The 18,971-nt window shown below is 36.0% G+C and overlaps 1 protein-coding gene across 1 annotated transcript; it reads right to left on the minus strand.

Annotated features, from left to right (window-relative positions):
* Positions 1–1,509: 1,509 nt before the first annotated feature.
* Positions 1,510–17,283, minus strand: LOC113654216 (cholecystokinin receptor). The gene is made up of 5 exons (XM_027164229.2): positions 16,911–17,283; positions 7,329–7,577; positions 6,048–6,309; positions 4,023–4,150; positions 1,510–3,265 (listed from the first exon to the last, which is right to left on the minus strand). The coding sequence occupies exons 1-5, from the start codon at positions 17,044–17,046 to the stop codon at positions 2,736–2,738; spliced, it is 1,305 nt and encodes a 434-aa protein (XP_027020030.2). The 5' UTR covers positions 17,047–17,283; the 3' UTR covers positions 1,510–2,735.
* Positions 17,284–18,971: the final 1,688 nt, after the last annotated feature.

Here is an 18,971-nt window from a genome sequence, read left to right on the forward strand (position 1 = left end):
AAGTATCTGGAAACCTATATTCTAGAGGTTTGCAGAGGTTTCTGCCAACTTTTCCAATATTCACTAGCTTTGTTATGTACTTGCTTAATCACGGGAGAGCAAGAGGCCATCTTAAGACACATTTATCCTCGTACAAGCTGCTAAACCAATGTCTCACTACCGAGATCTTCTAAAAAACTGTGATGAATCAATATTTTAATAGGTTTAGTCACAAATTAAAGTTGTGAATGAGAGTGATGCAGATTCAGCATCTTTCAGACAGAAACATTTGAATATTTGAATTTCCAAACATAGTGTTTAGAAGAATTATAGAATTATAGGGCAGGTGCTCTTTGCATGTGGTTACATTTGATTAACAAATTGAAATGTAATTTTATCTATATTTTGATCAGAGACATGCTATTAAATGACAATGAAGTGGTTTCCATAAGAGCTGAAACAGAATTCTGAAAACCACAGTGTGAAATTTCATTTTTAAGTTTTCCACAACATCACAAGAACTATATTGTATTGTATTTCTACATGTTATACATGCATGAATCCACTCAGACTTCAGTGAACTACAATAAAATTTGAACATGTAGCTACAAGCACATTAATCACCACTTGCCTATCACTCACCGCTTTGTTACAAATTGTAGGATGACATCATGCTCAGCATTGGGTGAGTGTTGCTGTCAAACATCGGGTGAAGTCATTCCAGGTGTGACTGAGTATTTAAACATGTCTAAAAAAGAATACCCTTGATAAAGCTGAAGGCAGTTTGGAATGAAATGGAAATGTCAACATTTTGATCCTATTCTGGAAACTTTGTTTAAGCTGATCTTATTTTCCAGACCAGACTGAGATGATAGTGAGTAAGCTTTAAAAACAGAGGTCTTTTCTAATTTTATTAGCTATAATCAGAGACTGGGGCCTAGGAAACTTTTTCTGGATGTGTTGTTTCCACTGTTCAGTATAAAACAGACCCAGACAGCAGATGCTCATTGATTAGCGAATTGTTTCAAATGAAGGAAAATAAACAAAGCTAGAGGATGAGTGGAAAATTAAGGGTGGGTTAGTAAGAGAGGTGACTGTAAACAACACTAATCTGGTAGATTCTGATCCATTCTTTTTTTTTTTACTTTTATTAGAAACCATGGTATAAATTATAGTGAGAACCTGACTTCATTTATCAGTACATTGTCAGACACAGTCCTTGGAAAGACCTTGTATAAGTGCCTGGAGTGCTAAGTATGTGGGTGAGTGAGAAACATATTGACTAAAGGAATCTTTATATAATAGAGGACATGCTACATTGACTCATGGTCAACATCTCAGCAACTAGGAACAATGTCCTTTAATTAGTTTTGTTTTGGCATGCCTTTAAGAGCTTGGTTGGTTTGTGTGTTTGTGTGTGTGTTTGTGTGTGTGTGTGTGTGTGTGTGTGTGTGTGTGTGTGTGTGTGTGTGTGTGTGTGTGTGTGTGTGTGTGTGTGTGTGTGTGTGTGGTGTGTGTGTGTGTGTGTGTGTGTGTGTGTGTGTGTGTGTGTGTGTGTGTGTGTGTGTGTGTGTGTGTGTGTGGACAGCTTGCGAAAAATAACAAAAATAAAAAAATAATGCAAAGATACACACAAAACACACAAAAACAGCCATAAATCGTCCTGTGGGCTTTCAAGCATCATAAAGTCCACCTGACCCAGAAATTCATAGCACAAGGTCACTGGCAGCATAGAGGAATCTCCACCAGTAAGAGTGTGTGCATGAAGGAAAACCCCAACCAGTGAGTGCAATCAAAGAAAAGCAAGAAAATATAGTATGATCGTATTATTCTTTCCAAAATTAGTTGCAGTTGCAATTAAAGCTGTACTGTGGTGTTTTTGTTTCATTTTCTATTATTGTACAACTGACAACTAGTCACATAATTAACAAGTATGTATCTGTAATATTTCATAATCATATTTGTTTCCAACCTTTACATCAGAATTTGTTCCATAGATCTAAATGCAGATGTCACTTAATCCGTGTTGCTATTAAGACAATCTTTGTTACTAAATCTCCTGCCCTGTGAGCCCCAATAATGAAACCAATTTCAAAGTCATGTAGATCTTTTCCTCTTATTATCTTGATGCAAAATCAATTCCATCCATGTGGGTCTGCTCAGTATTTTTTATACATGTCTACTAGTATAAAGATGTCTTGTCTACATACTACATGGCAGGTTTATAATTGTAACTACCACACAGTACGCTGGTCTAGAAATATTTCCACTCTTCATATTTCTCCACTCAAGAAGAACGTATTTACTTTACTATGTTACACATCTGTATATTTGTTTTAAATCAAAATCAATTATTTATCCCACCTACTGCTAAAAGGAACAAAACATCTCCACAACACAATACAGTAGGTCCTTAAAAACAGCATTAGGTTACTGTAAGTATAATAAAATACAGGTAACAATAAGCATATTATACATATTCAATAGTATATTCAATCAAAAATTGCAAAACAACAATAAGTGATGGATTAGCATGCTGATATTATTGTTAATACTACAGAATTAACTTGTCACAGCAGCACATTCTCAAATACTGCAAAGCCAACCTTAGGTTTATTCCACTTAAGGCAAGACATTTACCATTTAGTCTTCAACCAGTCCAAGGCAATGATCATCCACTGAACCGTCTCCATCCCTGTCTCCGTCTATCTTAGGTAGAAGGGTAAGATCAAGCCACCTCCCTTATTTGCTGGAAATTAGCATGGCCCCATTGTGCTGATGGTGGTGTAGTTAAACTTCGAAACAGATGCCCCAGTGGCAGTGACATCATCATCTCCCTCACTGAAGCTCCGTGGCCGGCATGAGTGGCAGCAGCAGGAGAAAGTAGTTATCAGAGCCTTGCGGAACCGCTTGTTCATGAAGCAGTAGATCATGGGATTGACGCAGGCTGAAGTGTAGGACAGGAGGTGAATGAAAGAGATTGGGGCTCCAGAGAGAACCCTGTGGGCAGAAGGTGGATGGAATGCCTTCCAGGTATTAACAGAGTACAGGGGCATCCAGCAGATGAAGAACATGGTTACAATGACAATCAGCATGCGGATCACACGCCTTTTGGCCATAAGCTTGGTCTCAGAGGCGTTGCTGCGAGGACGGTCCACCTTGGCAGAGGCAGCCAGGGTCAGAGTGGACATCTCCATGGAGCAAGGGCGCTTCAATACCTGAATGTAGCAGCCATCACCATGATCAATGCCAGATGAGAAGGTGGCAGTTGCACCATTCCTCGTTCCTGGGGAAGGTAAAATAATGAGGAATTAAACAGTGTTTCTGCAAGACATACTGTATACTAACAAACTACAATATTTCAACAGTAAAACAACTATATATTGTACAATATCTAAAGACTAAAGTTTGTTTTAAGAAGTCAAGCTCATTCTTTCTGAAGCAGAAGCAATCTGTTTCAGTATTTCACTCTCTTAAATAACAGATTCAGAAAATACCCACTAATAATATTTTATATCCAAATGTACCATACACTCTCACTAAGTAATATTAGCAAACATGTCAAAAGAAAATGACATTCAGGGAATCCACTTAATTGGTAATTGGACATTAAAAAGTAAGCCAGTGGCTCAGGATATGGTTGAGTAATTTTAGAAGATGGATTAAATGAGTCAAAAGGAAATTGAGGTTTATTTATAACTTTAACTGAACTGCACTGATTTATCTACTTTATTACTGTAGGCACAATCTAGGCAAACCAGCAACTACTAATGCTGCAGCAGTTCAAAAACATCGGTGGAGAGAGTTTATGGAAATTCAGTTCAATTATGATTCTATTGTGATACCTGATACTTTGCAAACATTCACATTTCCATATGTACTGAATATAACTGAATTCATCTGTGCAGTACATTAGGCAATATGTACTGAAGAACTAAATAAATATGAATTGAAAAACAGTCCAAAGTTTCCATGCCATTAGCTTCTGCTCATTAAAACATAAAAACATATGTGAAGGTTGAAATTGAAGAAGCGGGTCTCACCACTATGGCTTTTCTTCTGCGCCATCTCAAACTGTATTCCGCAATAAAGCTCTCGAGAGATGAGCCCATAAGCAATGGTCATCACCACTCCAGGTATAACAAAGAGAATAAGCAGCAACAGGATGCACCTGGAAGATGATCGAATCCAGAGAAGCATTAGTGCAGAACTTTCAGTAAAATAAATCTGAAATGTGTCTCCATTTGCATTTGGTTCTTTTGTGAAACTTTCACACAACCAAAAATACAGATGTTAAATGCATATAAACGTACATTTCTTTTACACACTCATCTGAGTTTGGGTTACATTCTTTAAGGTTTAAGGTCACACTGCCTAGACATACTGTAGACTGTATAATAGTACTGTATAAGTGGCTCAGCACCTTTTAGAATGGCAATCAAATATAAAATGAAAGAAAACAAATGAAGTATGTTCAGTTTCTTTTGCATTTATCTGTATCTTCTAGAAATGAGTAAACAAAGGGGTACAAATATTTACACATCTGAAAATACATGTGGATTAAAAGAAGTAACAGTGATATAGACAAAAACACAATTCCAACAAGAGTTAAAGGGTTGTTTTGTTCATGGTTCTGGACATATTCATATATATGGCATTATGTCAAGTCCTGGAAAAGTTTAGAGAAAAATCTCGCTCTGCTGAAAGGCTAAAGTTCTATCATCTTCTGCCAAGAATGGTCCAATTCATTTTCAATCCAGACGCTCCAATAAAAACCTCACAGAACACTAAAACATTTGGATTCTGCCCTAAGCTCATTAAAAACATATGGAGCAAACTGAAGTATAAAACACATCATTCTTTCATTTTCCTCGATCACCTTCCTACATCTTTTCCCTTATCAAGAAAACTTATCATTGTTGGAGTATAGTGATTTTTTTATTTTTTTTCTATTGAAATGGATAAACGGTTTAGTAAGTCTTATATATGTCCAATGTGTAGGTTCTTATGAAAAGGATAAAACAGGATGCAAAATTCACAACAGAACACTCTGTATAAAGCTTTGAATCAAATGCAGTAGATATATTTTTACTCACTTAGAGAGTCATGCGAGGCAATGCTTTGGAGGAAACACATTCACAGAAATGTAAATAATGCTGATTAACTCTCATGCATCTAAGGATGCTAACCCGGAGCTTAAAAGCTCATGAGAGTTCATTAATGTCCTGAGAATCCTTGCTAAAGTTAGTTCTAGTTATTTTGCTAAGTCTAGATGAAATATCCGATTGTACAGTAGGGGTTTGTGTAGAGTGGCTGGGAAGGCTCAAGGAGTAAATAAAAGTTTTCATGTTGTTGAACATCATCTAGGCCAATCTTGCCCAATATATAATGCTCTTTTAAAGGTAAAAATAGAATAGATTTGAAATAGAGGTTTTCTGGCAAGCCTGATTTCATTCTTCATCCAGACTTTGTTGCAAAATTCATGGAGAGCTCTAATTATTCTTTATGCTGCCTTCATGTGCTGACAGAATGATCCTACTTCCCACTCCTGAAAGGATAATTACGAGTATTTTGTGTTCACATGATTTGTGGTCAGAAAGAACATGAAACACAGATGATGCCAGGTTCATTCTTACTGTACATAGTTCTTTTTTCTTTTCTTTTACTGTATATTCACTTCATAACACGTATACTTCGTTAGCTAGATTGTTGAGGATAATAGAAGTTTGTTCACATACATGCTACTTTCCTGATGTAAAAATGTACAACATGCATAGAATGCTTACTGTTCTAAATAAATGAATAGGAACAAAACAACAAGCATTAAAAAATGAGCTGCATTTAGAAAAATGAACAAACACAAACACAGAACAGAAACTATACTCTATTCCAATATATCAAAAGTGTAGAATTCCTCACATCCTGAAACTTGGGTATCAAAAGTTTCCCACTTGTAATTAAGACTTGAGGAGTCATTCTTACTAGTTAGAGAACTCATAACTTCATCAAATTTATGAAAATTTTATTCATTTACATAAGTTGAAATACCACACAGTGAAATGACTCACCAAGCCTGCTTCACCTGGTCTTTGGGCCAATCATGGCGGCACATATGTGCGGTGATGTTGTTAGCTTTGGTGTAGCTTACAAGTGAGGAGAAGATTGGGTATGGGGTCATGAGAAGGAAAGACAGAGCCCAAGTCATAGTGATAACCTTGTATGCATGGGAGCGCGTCTGCCAGGCCCGTGACTTCAGAGGATTACAGATCGCACTGTATCTCTCGATTGCTATGGCCACAAGACTGAAGGTAGATATGCTGACAGAAATCCCTGTGGGAGACAGCAACAGATTGACATTTCAAAGAGGAAGCACATCATTTGCATGGATTTCAGGTTACTCAGATGTTTAAGTACTTGATTCACTGATGACTCATTCACATTAGCACACAATCACACTACCACTTTAGTTTGTGTGGAGTTTAATATCAAAGGACTAAATAAAACTAATTAATTCAAGTCTGTCATTTCATTTAGCATTTTATGACCATTTAGCATTCATTGCAAATTTAATTGAACAATTTACCTTGAGGAACTTAAAGACACAAAGACACTAAGACGGAAATTTCATGCGCTATCGGTATTTTATGATTCTTTCAAATGCTCTGATTTACTGAGCATTTATGTTCAAGGCTTTTACTCTGATACAGTATGCACTTTGAGCCAGGACATATTAATGTATGTTGTATATATCCCTTGTCCTGTTTTTCCTCTGAAAAATAGTGTGCAGGTGTGTGTGTGTGTGTGTGTGTGTGTGTGTGTGTGTGTGTGTGTGTGTGTGTGTGTGTGTGTGTGTGTGTGTGTGTGTGTGTGTGTGTGTGTGTGTGTGTGTGTGTGTGTGTGTGTGTGTGTGTGTGTGTGTGTGTGTGAGAGAGAGAGAGAGAGAGACAGAGAGAGAGAGAGAGAGAGAGAGAGAGAGAGAGAGAGAGAGAGAGAGAGAGAGAGAGAGAGAGAGAGAGAGAGAGAGGATTTGATTTACTGTGTAATTCATGTTGCTCTGTATCACTAAGCATACAATAAAAAAAGTCCACACTGGGTAGAACCAACTTCAAAGACCATCTAGGACTGTAATAATGGGATGATTTTCTTCCTTATGAAATAGTATGTTTCTAAATATCTTGTTTCTTATTATTGCTGTGCGATTTTGATATGTGAAGAAACCCATATAACTAGTACACATATTTCATCATGGTTGATTTTTCACTGCCAAAAATCTCATTGTTCTACCTTGTTCCTCACTGCTTATAAAAAAACAAGTGAATCAGTGGCTAGTATAAGATGACTGCATATACCCATGAGATATGCCACGATCTTGCACATGGCAGCTCCAAAGATGAAGTCCTCCAGCAGATTTGGGATGAAGGTGAAGGGCATGCAAAACACAGCCATCATCAGGTCACTGACAGCCAGAGAGAGAAGGAAGGAGTTGGTGACCGTCCGCATTCGCTTATTCACCACCAAAACCACAATGATGAGCAGGTTGCCAAAGACACTAAGCAGGAAAATCAGAGAGTACAGCAGAATCCGCACGGAGTCCATTTCTGAAATAAATCAGATGGCAGTAATAAATACGCAAGTTGGTTGGATCTCCTATGAGTAACAAAAAAGCAGTTCATTTTTATACCAACAAAAGCTCCGTTCCTAAAGTTAATTGTGTTTTTTTGTTTTGTTTTTTTTTTCATTTATAGTCCTGCATTCGGGACTTTCTACTTCCTGTAGAGCATTTCAAAATCAATAAATGCAGGTTAAAGCCAGAAGCTCTCAGCTCTCAGAAGCAGTGATCTGTTGCCGGATGCTATAATAAATAAAGTCTTTCAAATCATTTCCGTGTGCAATATAACATAGTAGCACTTACAGGATTTAAAACTGACTCATTATTTCCTTGAGACACTGAAATCCTTTGCTCAATATTTACATATAAATCATCTCTGATTTAGAAATTCGTTGACAAGTCAGTCATTTTTACACAGAACATAACAAAACACCACACAAAGTATAGAAGATTGAAAGGCCATATTGTGGTTGTGGTAGTATTAGTATTTTCATTATTAGTTATTTCATTTCATTACATCACCATTTATGTATGCAACTCCAGTCTAATGTAACAGTTTATATTTCTATGTAAATATAAACATTAAAAATGTTTTATGTTAAACGGTGTGAATATTAATTTTGCATATTGTTTCACACCTGGGAACTTAACTGCCATATGTTCTCAACTGAAGATGTTATTAATGTTATTCTATGTTCCATTTTAGTGGTTATGTTCTTCTGTGTATGTAAAGCAGTGCTTAATTAGAGCTTAGGCATCGTAGCGAGTTGCATACCATAATCATTCGTTTCCCTCCGGTTCTTAATCCCAGTGTAATTAGCTTTGATGTATGAGTAAATGCAGCCACTAATTAGTAGCCGTGGGAGGAGCCAGCACTTTAAACTACAGCTACGGCACGACAATAAAATTTAAACAGAATACTAAAGGTTAGCATTGTGTTAGCAGAAAGCTAAAAAATCAGTACTTAAATGGAGTAGGTGTAAAAACTTTATTTCGTGAGATTAAATTGAGGTTCGTATAAGATAAGGATCTGTTCAAATCTTTCGATGGAAATACATTTATAGTCATTTATAGATTACTGATTGAGGAATTAGATCACAAGCTTCAAAAGCTTGAACTATTACGGTTGAGCAATTCGTTATAAGGTGTTGAGGGCTTGATAAGAATTATGAAAAGAAAAATTACAACTCTTTTATTTAAACTGAAATACACTAAGCTTACATTTATGAATATAATAATTATAATATTGTAATTCTTAAATGCTTTTGTGTATTTTGATAGGAATATTTTTGCCGAGTTGATCTGATTTTAGTTTCTCCTGGCAGAGTAGCCTTGATTATAGCAATATTTGACTATTGATATATGTGACTGCAGAAGGCTGTGTTAATCAATTTGGGTAGGGAGGATTATGGGATACGAGTGACTCACTGAGTTATTGCAATCAATCCAGGACATCTTTACAGGAATACGTGAATGTGTTGGCTTTTAAATGAATCAGTATTTTGCTATTGCCTGGCTTTAAATTGGATATTGTCTATAGAAATAGAAAATGAAACCAAGATTAATCATGTCAGAACTTTTCCCCCCTCAATGTGAAATTACAATGTAAAAAAATCAATCAGGAACATTTAAGGGAAAAAAATAAGTGGGGGAAAAATATATAAATATATAAAAATTACATGTATATATATATATATCCCAGAAATATCAGATCATTTTAAAGAAGAACGTGATGCCCTCTTTTGACAAATTATACCTTGGTGATCATTGGATCTTTGGATCTTCCAGCAAGACAATGATCCCAAGCACACCTCCAAATCAACTAATTCTCGGTTGGGGAAAAGATGCTGGAGCATCCTGGAGTGGCCTTCTCAGTCACCAGATTTAAATCCAATTGAAAATCTTTGGTGGGATTTGAAGAAGGCAGTTGCAGCACAGAAGCCATCAAACATCACTGAGTTACAGAATTTTGCATGTGAAGAATGGGCAAAGATTCCAATCGAGAGGTGTAAGAAGCCTGTCAGCACTTATCGAAACCGTTTGTTAGAAGTTATAAAAAATAAAGGACACATCCTGTTGGTGTCATCTTACTGCTGAAGCCCTGGTCCACAAAGAGCTTACAAAGCATGTACACAATCTTACTGGTGAAATTTATCGATCAGGAGAGGCAGAAAAAAGAATTTTCAAAACATTAGATGGACTATCGTATGCACCACAAACAAACAGAGCAAAATGAGCATCAAGAACAATTTTTATGCATCATAATGTGATCAAAGCCTGCTATGTTAAGAGGGGTGTGTAAACTTTTTATTTCCATTGTACCTCACATTATATGGCTGCACTTTCTAAGAAACTGGTATGCATTTGTATCATATACAAAGATAAAGACATAATTTTAAAGCATTTCTGTAATACATTAATAAAGTTTTCTTTTGTGCCTGAGGAAGTATTCGTAAATCGAATCCAGCTGTGATACATGATGAAATGTGCTTTTACTCCAAGTCTGAACATCACTGGCAAACATCACGATTACAAGCTACAACGGATGTCTTGAAAGCCATGTAATTTACCAATACAAAGTTAAATTGTTTAAAAACAACTGAATATATAGAAATTTCAGAATCGTGGTCCTGAAGTCAGTGTACCTTACAACTGTTCCTTGAACAATCTGCTCTGAGATTGAATTTATTGAGTTCTTTGTTATAAGATCTTATTCCCTTTTCCCTGTCTCGCTTTGCTGTTTGTCATCTGTTACAGACACAAGAGAAGCCTTCAATATTATGATGCAGTCTGTAGCACTATTATCAGATACTAACCCTTCTACAGAAGAAAGATGAGATTAGTAAAAAGTTATTAAAGTGTGCAAAGGCAAAGTAACATACTGTTCTGGAAACTTTCCATTTGACATTTTTCCATCATCAAATCAAGTTAATTTACTTTATACAGCTGGTAGAGTACGCAGTGAAATGAGACAATGCTTCTCCGGGACCTTGGTGCTACACAAAAATATAAACAACTACACGAATCAACACAGAACCACATAAATAAATAAGACCTACAAAAGACTACATACTGTATAGCGCATGTGTGTAAACAACACAGCCCAAGCTCTGGTATTGAGGTGTCTGATTGCTTGTGGTAGGAAACTGCCAGATGGAAGGAGAGTCAGAAGTGGTCATATACAATGCTAGTGGCTTTACAGATGTCTATAATGGCGGAAAGAGAGATGATCTTCTCAGCTGTCCTCACTATCCATTGCAAACTCCATGCGATTCGAGGCAACAATGCAACTACTGTTGATAGGTGGAGATGAGCTTTTCTCAGCCTACACGGACAGTCGAGATGATCCTGGGCTTTCTTGGCTTTGGATCAAGAAAGGTTCTGGTACTAGGTGAACCCTGGGGAATTTGGTGCATTTGATGAACTCTATAATAGATTGTGGTTGTATATATAATGTGTTCTTGCAGAACGAGTAGTGGAGGCTTCTGATTTATGAAAACATATCACTGAAATATCTCTTTCTGCTTAGATTCTTTCTGCAAACAGTTTTGTTTGGGAATATGGAAATTAAATATAATAGAGTCACAGATGTAAGGAAAGAAAGGGATGGAGAAAATATGCTCCCTGTTAATCAAATATTGTGCCATTTCAATCAAAGCCAGTAAGATGTGCTGTTCTGTACTGTTCCTTTAGAGGATCCCTGAACATATTAGCTTTGTGAACCCCAGATCAGTGAGGATTATCTGGACTGTATACTAAGTATAAGTATACTAAGACTGTATACTATACATATTTTATTCAGTTAAAAAAAAAAAAGTCCACATGAACCAATATGATCCAATGCCACGTTTATGATAAAAATGCTAGTTAAGGAAACTTTCATACAGAGTGTTACTTACTGACATGAGTTTCAAGAATAATTATGGTAATTATTATATCCTGAGCTTATTGAATCCTGAGCTAATTAATGCAACAAAATCAAGTTAACATGATTACTGGCTCAGAAAACAATAAAAGTAAGCCCATGAAAATTTAACCTGGAATAAAACTGTTTTTATTTGCACATGGAAGCATTCATGAGTTATTTAAATAGGCTGGTTATCTGGAATGTTTTCTCTCGTGACTCTGTGATAATGATTAGACCTAGATCCATTATCATCATCATCGTGTTTATTCAAGCATCCAACTTCCACAAACTCCCTTAGGTTACCATTTGTAATTAGTTTAGAATTAATGCAACAACGGAAGAGCAACAAACTGTAATGTTTCCTGAGGAATCTTGTTAACTGTTGTCCACATGGTATGGAAATGTGTACTAAGTGATGAAGCATCTTTTTATAAAAGATAGACATGAAATTTACAAATAAATGAATGAATGAACTGAGCCTGCTCAGAAACTAACAAAGCATTGATTAATGAAGAGTCTACAGAAGTCTGCAAAGTCCTTTATTTGTGTGGTTTAAGAATTGACAGATGCTGAAATATGAAATCCAAACACTAATACATAATGTGATTATTTCAGGGCCAAATGTAGTTTCCATGCAAAATTTAGACGGCACGTTTTTCAGTGTAAGAATGAAGCAGGTTCTGTTTGGACAAGTAATAAGTCATTCACAATAATATTACATTCACAACAGACTGTAATAACAAATACAATTATCTGGAAGAGATTTATACTGACTATGAATGAAAAACATTATTGAGTCACAAAAACAAATGTGCTTACAGTCCCTTGATTTAGTTGAAACAAACATTTCACTGTGCCGAAGTGACTGTGGCATTATGTGTGTGTGTGTGTGTGTGTGTGTGTGTGTGTGTGTGTGTGTGTGTGTGTGTGTGTGTGTGTGTGTGTGTGTGTGTGTGTGTGTGTGTGAGAGAGAGAGAGAGAGAGAGAGAGAGAGAGAGAGAGAGAGAGAGAGAGAGAGAGAGAGGAGAAGAGTGATTGAGTACTTCTACCAAGAAAATGTGAAAATGTCTATGGGATAGAAAATGAGTCTATCAATCATTCATTCCATTAAAATGTTTAAAGACAAGGTCAGCTAAAAATCTCTTATATGCCTCTTATTCTTCCACAAAATTCGATATAGAGTAAATAATAATTGATATTAAGATACAGACAGCACGGCATTAGTTAAACTAAAACAATGAACTATGGTGTGAAGATAGTATGTGAAGTTCATGACAAGTACATGAGTTATAGAGTGCAACATGACAACAACCAACAATGTAAAACAGCAGCTAGACAAAAAACCGGGGTGCAAGATGTGACATGGTGGCAAATAGTCATCTGACGTGGCTCGGTAGCGTGTAGTGGCTGATGGGAAATGTGTAGTGTAATGTGTTGATCTCGGCATAAATGCTCTATATTTTATGATAATCTCAGTCTTATGTAATCCGTGTATAAACATTTCCTTACATGTATATAAAGTCATGCTTCATTAATCATTGCTTCGATTCTGTGGTTTTGTCAGATTTTTTGACATATTTTCCAAGTAATTTTTCTTACGTTAATTTTTATTTTAATCTAAATTTCTTTTTTATCCATTAATTATGTTTAATATGTTTGCCCAATATTCAGTAATTTTACTATATATCTCCCATTAAATAACAATATTTATTATGGTGAACCAAAATGAGGGTAATAATCTGACCTTGAAAAGGAAAAACTGAAAGAAATGAATCAGTTAATGCAGAAAAAAACACAAATGGCACGTCAGCTATACTGATCGAAGAGATTATACATAAATAATCTCAACATGACTGAATAGGGATTTATTCATGTAGTGGCTGTTATGATTTCCTCTGTTCCTCTAGCTCCTAAATTTCAGTCATGATATGTATGAGCCTGTATGGGGCACATTCTGAATGGCACTCTAACATTTCTTCAGAAGGCAATTATATAATTTCTCATTGTGAGACTCCCTTTCCTCATTGGCTCCTTTCTCAGTGGTCATTTCATCTTTCTAGCTCACCAGGGCTTAAATTCAGGATTTTCAAATTCCTTCCCTTCAGTCTTCAGTGAACAAACCTTCCAAAGAACTGTCAGGTTGATATACAGTATTATGTATACACCTTTTGAACATCTAATTCCAGATTTAAACCCCTTCCCGTTGTTTTAATAATTTCCACTGTTTTCGGACTTTACACTAGATGTTGGAACACAGCTGTGGCTATTTGCGTTCATTCAGTCATAAGAGCATTAGTTCAGCATTAGATAATGGGTGAGGTGGCCTTGTGTGTGGGGTTGACATCATGTGTTCATTGGGGTTGACCTTGATTTGTGCACAGGGGCATTGTCATGCTGGAACAGGTTTAGGTCTCTTAGTTATAATAAAGGAGAATTTTAATATTACAGCATACAAAGACGTCCTATGCAACTACGTGCCTTCAAATTTGTTTCAAAAGTTCCTGGATTTCTATAAAAATGTTGTACCAACTACTACTAGTGGTTTATACAATCATACAAGTATATACAGTACATGCTAAAGAAAATGGCATGATCTTTACTGGGTTTACTGAATAATCAACCTTAGAAAATTCCCGTCTTGCCTTTGTGACGATGTCTCAAGCAAATTTATGGTCTCATCAAACATCTGAACAATAGAATTATTTGACTTTCAGTGATAAAGTAAAATGTAGAAGCTACTTTTCAAACTGTTCTCTGTATTTAATCACCTGCATTCGGAGACATTGTTCTCCGTTACTGTGTTATATCCAGGCCATTTGGTCATCAATCCTAAAGTCACCCATTTGTTTTCCATTATATGTTTTCCTCTTCCGAGTCCATGCAGCTGTGATTCTCGAAACCAGCTGTGCTTCTGACGATACTGTAGCAAAGGTCCACACTGATTGTTGTCAGGTTGGAGGCACTGCAGACTGCCTTGTTTTCAAACTGATGTCGTACTCACCATTTATCATCTCAAAGCATTCAGAAATATTACTTTCAGTGCATACAGTATATCTGATTCAAATCCACCCACACAGTGACTTTTGTCTTTGTACTTAGAAAAAAGGATGGAAAAAGTATGCATTCAAAAGCAAAAATTAATGTAGGTTTAAAAAACGAAGGAAAAAAAAACATCATCAGTAAATTTGCCGTTGGTAATTACAGCTTTGTGATATCTATGGCAAAAATGCTCTTGGCAAATAAAGTTTCCACTGATTTAAATGCAATTTTAAAATCTTCCAACAATTTTAGTAGGATTTATTTTGGGTGCAAATTTGGGGTTGTCATATTGTACTGTAAATTCTTTCATTCATGTTTCTTTCAATGACATTTTAAGTGCCCCAGACCCAGCAGAAACATCATGATGCCCCCATCTCCAGTCCAAAGTATAATGCACATTTCTTTTTAATTTTAATTTTAAAATAGGATTTTTTTTATGTTTGGATGTAAAACAATAGAGCTTATTATTCTTTGACTAACTGTTATTACTGTTTTCAGATCATCCTGCAACTTTTTGAGTGATTGCTTTTCCTATCACCAGTCAACAGAATGTGTGTTAGGAAATTTGCAAGGCCTTTGCACCTGCATATTATAAAACTGACGGCTTTTTACACCTGCAGAACTTTAGGGAACACCTTCTCATTCACTGTAATTGCTACTGGTGCAATTTGTACAGGACCATTTTTGCAGAATTTAGTAAGATTTATATTGATGTATCCTTATAAACACTGTAAATATGACTTTTCCCCCAATCATATTTGATTTTAAAATGATTGTTTAAATTTATATTTAAAATTGACCAGTTGTCCAAAATTCCCTCCTGCCATTAAGTGTATTCAGAGGTTTTCAGCAAATTAAGTCATACACACTGCTACCAGACTGTCCATATGACTGCACCCTAGACATGCTTAGAACAAACCAATGGAAGACTAAATACCTGTCTATAAAAGGTATACACCTTTTTCCCCAACTGTCCCAGTCGTTGCAGATGTTATAACTGATTATAACCTTATATCCCAGTATAGTTTATGATTTTGCAATCTAACCAATTACATTATGTATAATTGTACAATAATTAGGTAAACCAATAAACAAAAAAGTAAATATTACATGTTACCCTCATTCTCTTACCATGCCTTAAGTATGTTCCATAGCAACTCTTTATCTGATCTGTCATTTAACATAGATGTTAATGGCATAAATGTTTTGCGTTAATTTATTTAATATATTTATTTGCAGTGCATCTGGGAACTTTGGGTCATGAGGTGTGAATACAGGCTAGGTAGCCAGGCAGTCATAGGCCACCTTTACTTTCTAAATAAATGTCTTCAGATACAACATCTTTAACATCTTATGCTTTTGTGGCAAAAAAAAAAAAAAAAAATCTTTTTCAGCATTTTAAAGATTTATACCTCTTGGTTGTTTTTCCCCCAGAATATAATTACACTAATCTGCTGGTTTCCATCACAGCGATGGAAGTATCTTCCACCCTATTATCACCATCCACATAATGCATCAATGGAAATCTCAGTAATTTCTATGTACAGTAGAATCAGTGGATTTTGACATTTGTTCAGCCGATGGTGAGTGGACATCCAGTGTGTGTTTGTCTGGATGGTTGTGTGTGAAACTGTGTGGATAAATCATCCTTTACTGATTAGCTTCTTCAATATCTTTATACACTCTAAATATAATGTGTTGGAATATTTCAGAACACAGTAACAAGGGGAGGGCATTTAAATGGCTTTGACTGCATATGACGAGAGCAAAATTTAACATCATACAAAAAAAAAAGTCCCGATACTAAACACACAGATTAACCCTAGGCAATATATAGCCTATTCTTTGATTATTTTATATGTAAAATTAAATACAAGTACTGGATTGATCTGCAATGGACACGCAAAAGAATATCACATTGATTGAAGATTGAAATTTCTTCAGCTGCTCGTGATGCCATGACATAGAGATATATACTGTACATTTCTAAATCAGGTGTAGAATTTACCACTCTATTGATCCATTTATGTGGTTTGTTTGCTTGTTTGTTTGATTTTTTGTTATTGTTTTAATATTTATTTTAAATCTCTTCCGGGCATGAGTAAATCTGCATGTTTCAGTCTGTTTTTCCATATCCAGCTATCCCATGATCATCTGCCATTTGAATAGTTCAGCACAATAGTAGCACATCAGCACAGGAACATAAAAAAATGCTTAGAAGCATGTAAATTATTCAAAATGCTTTGCCTGTGCTTAAAAGAGAAACCAATATGAACATCTTGTGTCTATCCAATGGCAATAGAATGCGTTTTTTCTTTACCTTATTAGAAAAACATTAGGGATTTGGTATTATAGGCTGTGTATAGTGCATCTTACCTTTAGCTCGTGCAGGTTGCTCTGGGGAAATAAAGCGCTCTTCTGCGCACGTGTCGTTATTGTCGCTCAGGTCCAGACTCCCGTTCAAAGTGCCATTTAAACACTCCAACAGTCTCTTCCAATGTTCTACCTCCATTTTTTAAAATTCTTTTAAAAATGCATGTTATTAATACATACACAGAGCCATTAATGGACAATGCAAAATTTTCTAGGTTGACATTACCAAAGCACCATTTTTACCAATATTTAATAACTTTTGTTTTGCACATAGGCTGATTCTTGAGTGCCCTGTGCTGCTGAAGGATCCTCAGTAATACACAGATGATGTGTGCGCGCTTGCATCCGTTTGCGCGGTGCTGGTTTAAAGCGCAGAGACGAGTGATCGAGACTTACCGACTACGCTGAGCAAAACGGTACAAAATTAGTATGCTGATTTGCATGGCGCGATGTGATTGGATGAAAAGTGCATTGCGTTATGTACGGAAAAAAATAAAGTCCAACTTCAGAAGCATCTTGAGAGAAACATTAAGAAATTATTTATGATTCCGAAACGGAAAATGTAGTTATATGGGCATTATAGCATGGAGAAAAAGCAGATCAGAAAATTGAATTTCAAAGCAGCAGAGATTCTGAATGAATGAGTGTCTGAATGAACAATTAAACGATCCTGTTCTTCGATGCTGCTAGCTATTTTTCATGTGACTTTTTCTTTTTGTCTCAATTAGTATACTATCTGTCCACCATATTATCCAAGAATTATTGTGTCCCAATATCATAGTATGTTGAAATGAGAATTTGGCTACATGCTCAAAAGTATGTATATTTAATTCAGAAATAGAATACATTTTAGTGGATACTATAAATAGGTAAATATGATACGAAACCTTTATTCGGATTTCTGTCAATATAGACAGATGTGATGTTAGACAATTCTGAAAATACAGCGACAAGTGCAAAAGTCGATAAGTACAGACACTAGACTATAGAATAAACTAAACAGTAAACACTAAATCCTTCAAATGCCAAAGGTTTATTGCACGGTGCTATTCTCGACAATATGAACTTCGTCGTCCTGAGCAACAGAAGGAGATCATCTCTGATGGAAAGTGATGGAGTGCAGTGATTTGAGGAGGTAATGAAGTATCACCAGAGAGAAGTGATATGTAATGAAATGTCTGTGCATTGTTGTTATGTATTTTTATACCTTCAACACAAATCTACAATACAAAAAATCTACAAATCTACAAAAAAAAAATAAAAAATCTGTTTTCAGTTCCATAATAAATTCTCAACTCTCAAACTGTGTTTATTAAACATGGTGCAATTGCTCTGCCATCTAGTGTTCAATTTTAAAACACATGGCTATATACAGATGCAAAATTTCACTGTTTCCACTTGGCATGTATTCTGCTGCAACTTATATTACAGATATGTGTATTATAACAGGGATCACATTCAAAACACTGATGCTTGCCTACAAAGCCAAAAATGGACCACCTCCAGCTTACCTCAAAGCCCTCACTACTCCTCGCACATCACTCCTCGCACTGGACCTCGCACCCTCAGATCTACCAGCAGTGCTCGACTGGTTCCACCATCACTCGGGGTAAGAGGTAAGTATACAGCAAGACTCTTTTCTGTTCTGGCACCGAGGTGGTGGACAGATGAGTCACTGGATATTTCCAAACGACGGTTGAAGACCTACTTATTCACGAAACACTTCAACTAGCACCTTCTTCCCTGTATATTGTATTTAAAAAAATAGTGATGACTTGAACAGTGATTTAGACTCATGGTATCTTAGGTCTGTAACCTTGTGAACCAGAGTTAATGTATTCAATGATAGAGGCTTAAAAGCACTTTTGTACGTCGCTCTGGATAAGGGTGTCTGCCAAATGCTGTAAATCTAGATATGATTTCTGTAACAGTCAGTGGAAAGGGAGAAAGCATCTGAAAAGATCTTAATTGTGATTATTTCTATCCATTATAACTGAGGTGCATGTCTTGTGAGAGAGGGTTTGTTCAGATTCAGGGTTTAGATCCATAAACATAACACAGATG

This window comes from Tachysurus fulvidraco, chromosome 6, assembly GCF_022655615.1.
Source record: "Tachysurus fulvidraco isolate hzauxx_2018 chromosome 6, HZAU_PFXX_2.0, whole genome shotgun sequence".
NCBI classification, from domain to species: domain Eukaryota; kingdom Metazoa; phylum Chordata; class Actinopteri; order Siluriformes; family Bagridae; genus Tachysurus; species Tachysurus fulvidraco.

Excerpts from the sequence above, each read along its gene's own strand:
- LOC113654216 (XM_027164229.2), bottom strand. The coding sequence starts at position 17,046 with ATGGAGGTAGAACATTGGAAGAGACTGTTGGAGTGTTTAAATGGCACT. Across the intron at positions 4,151-6,047 it reads GACCAGGTGAAGCAGGCTTG|GTGCATCCTGTTGCTGCTTA; the intron begins GTGAGTCATTTC and ends ATCATCTTCCAG. Across the intron at positions 3,266-4,022 it reads GCAGAAGAAAAGCCATAGTG|GAACGAGGAATGGTGCAACT; the intron begins GTGAGACCCGCT and ends TACCTTCCCCAG.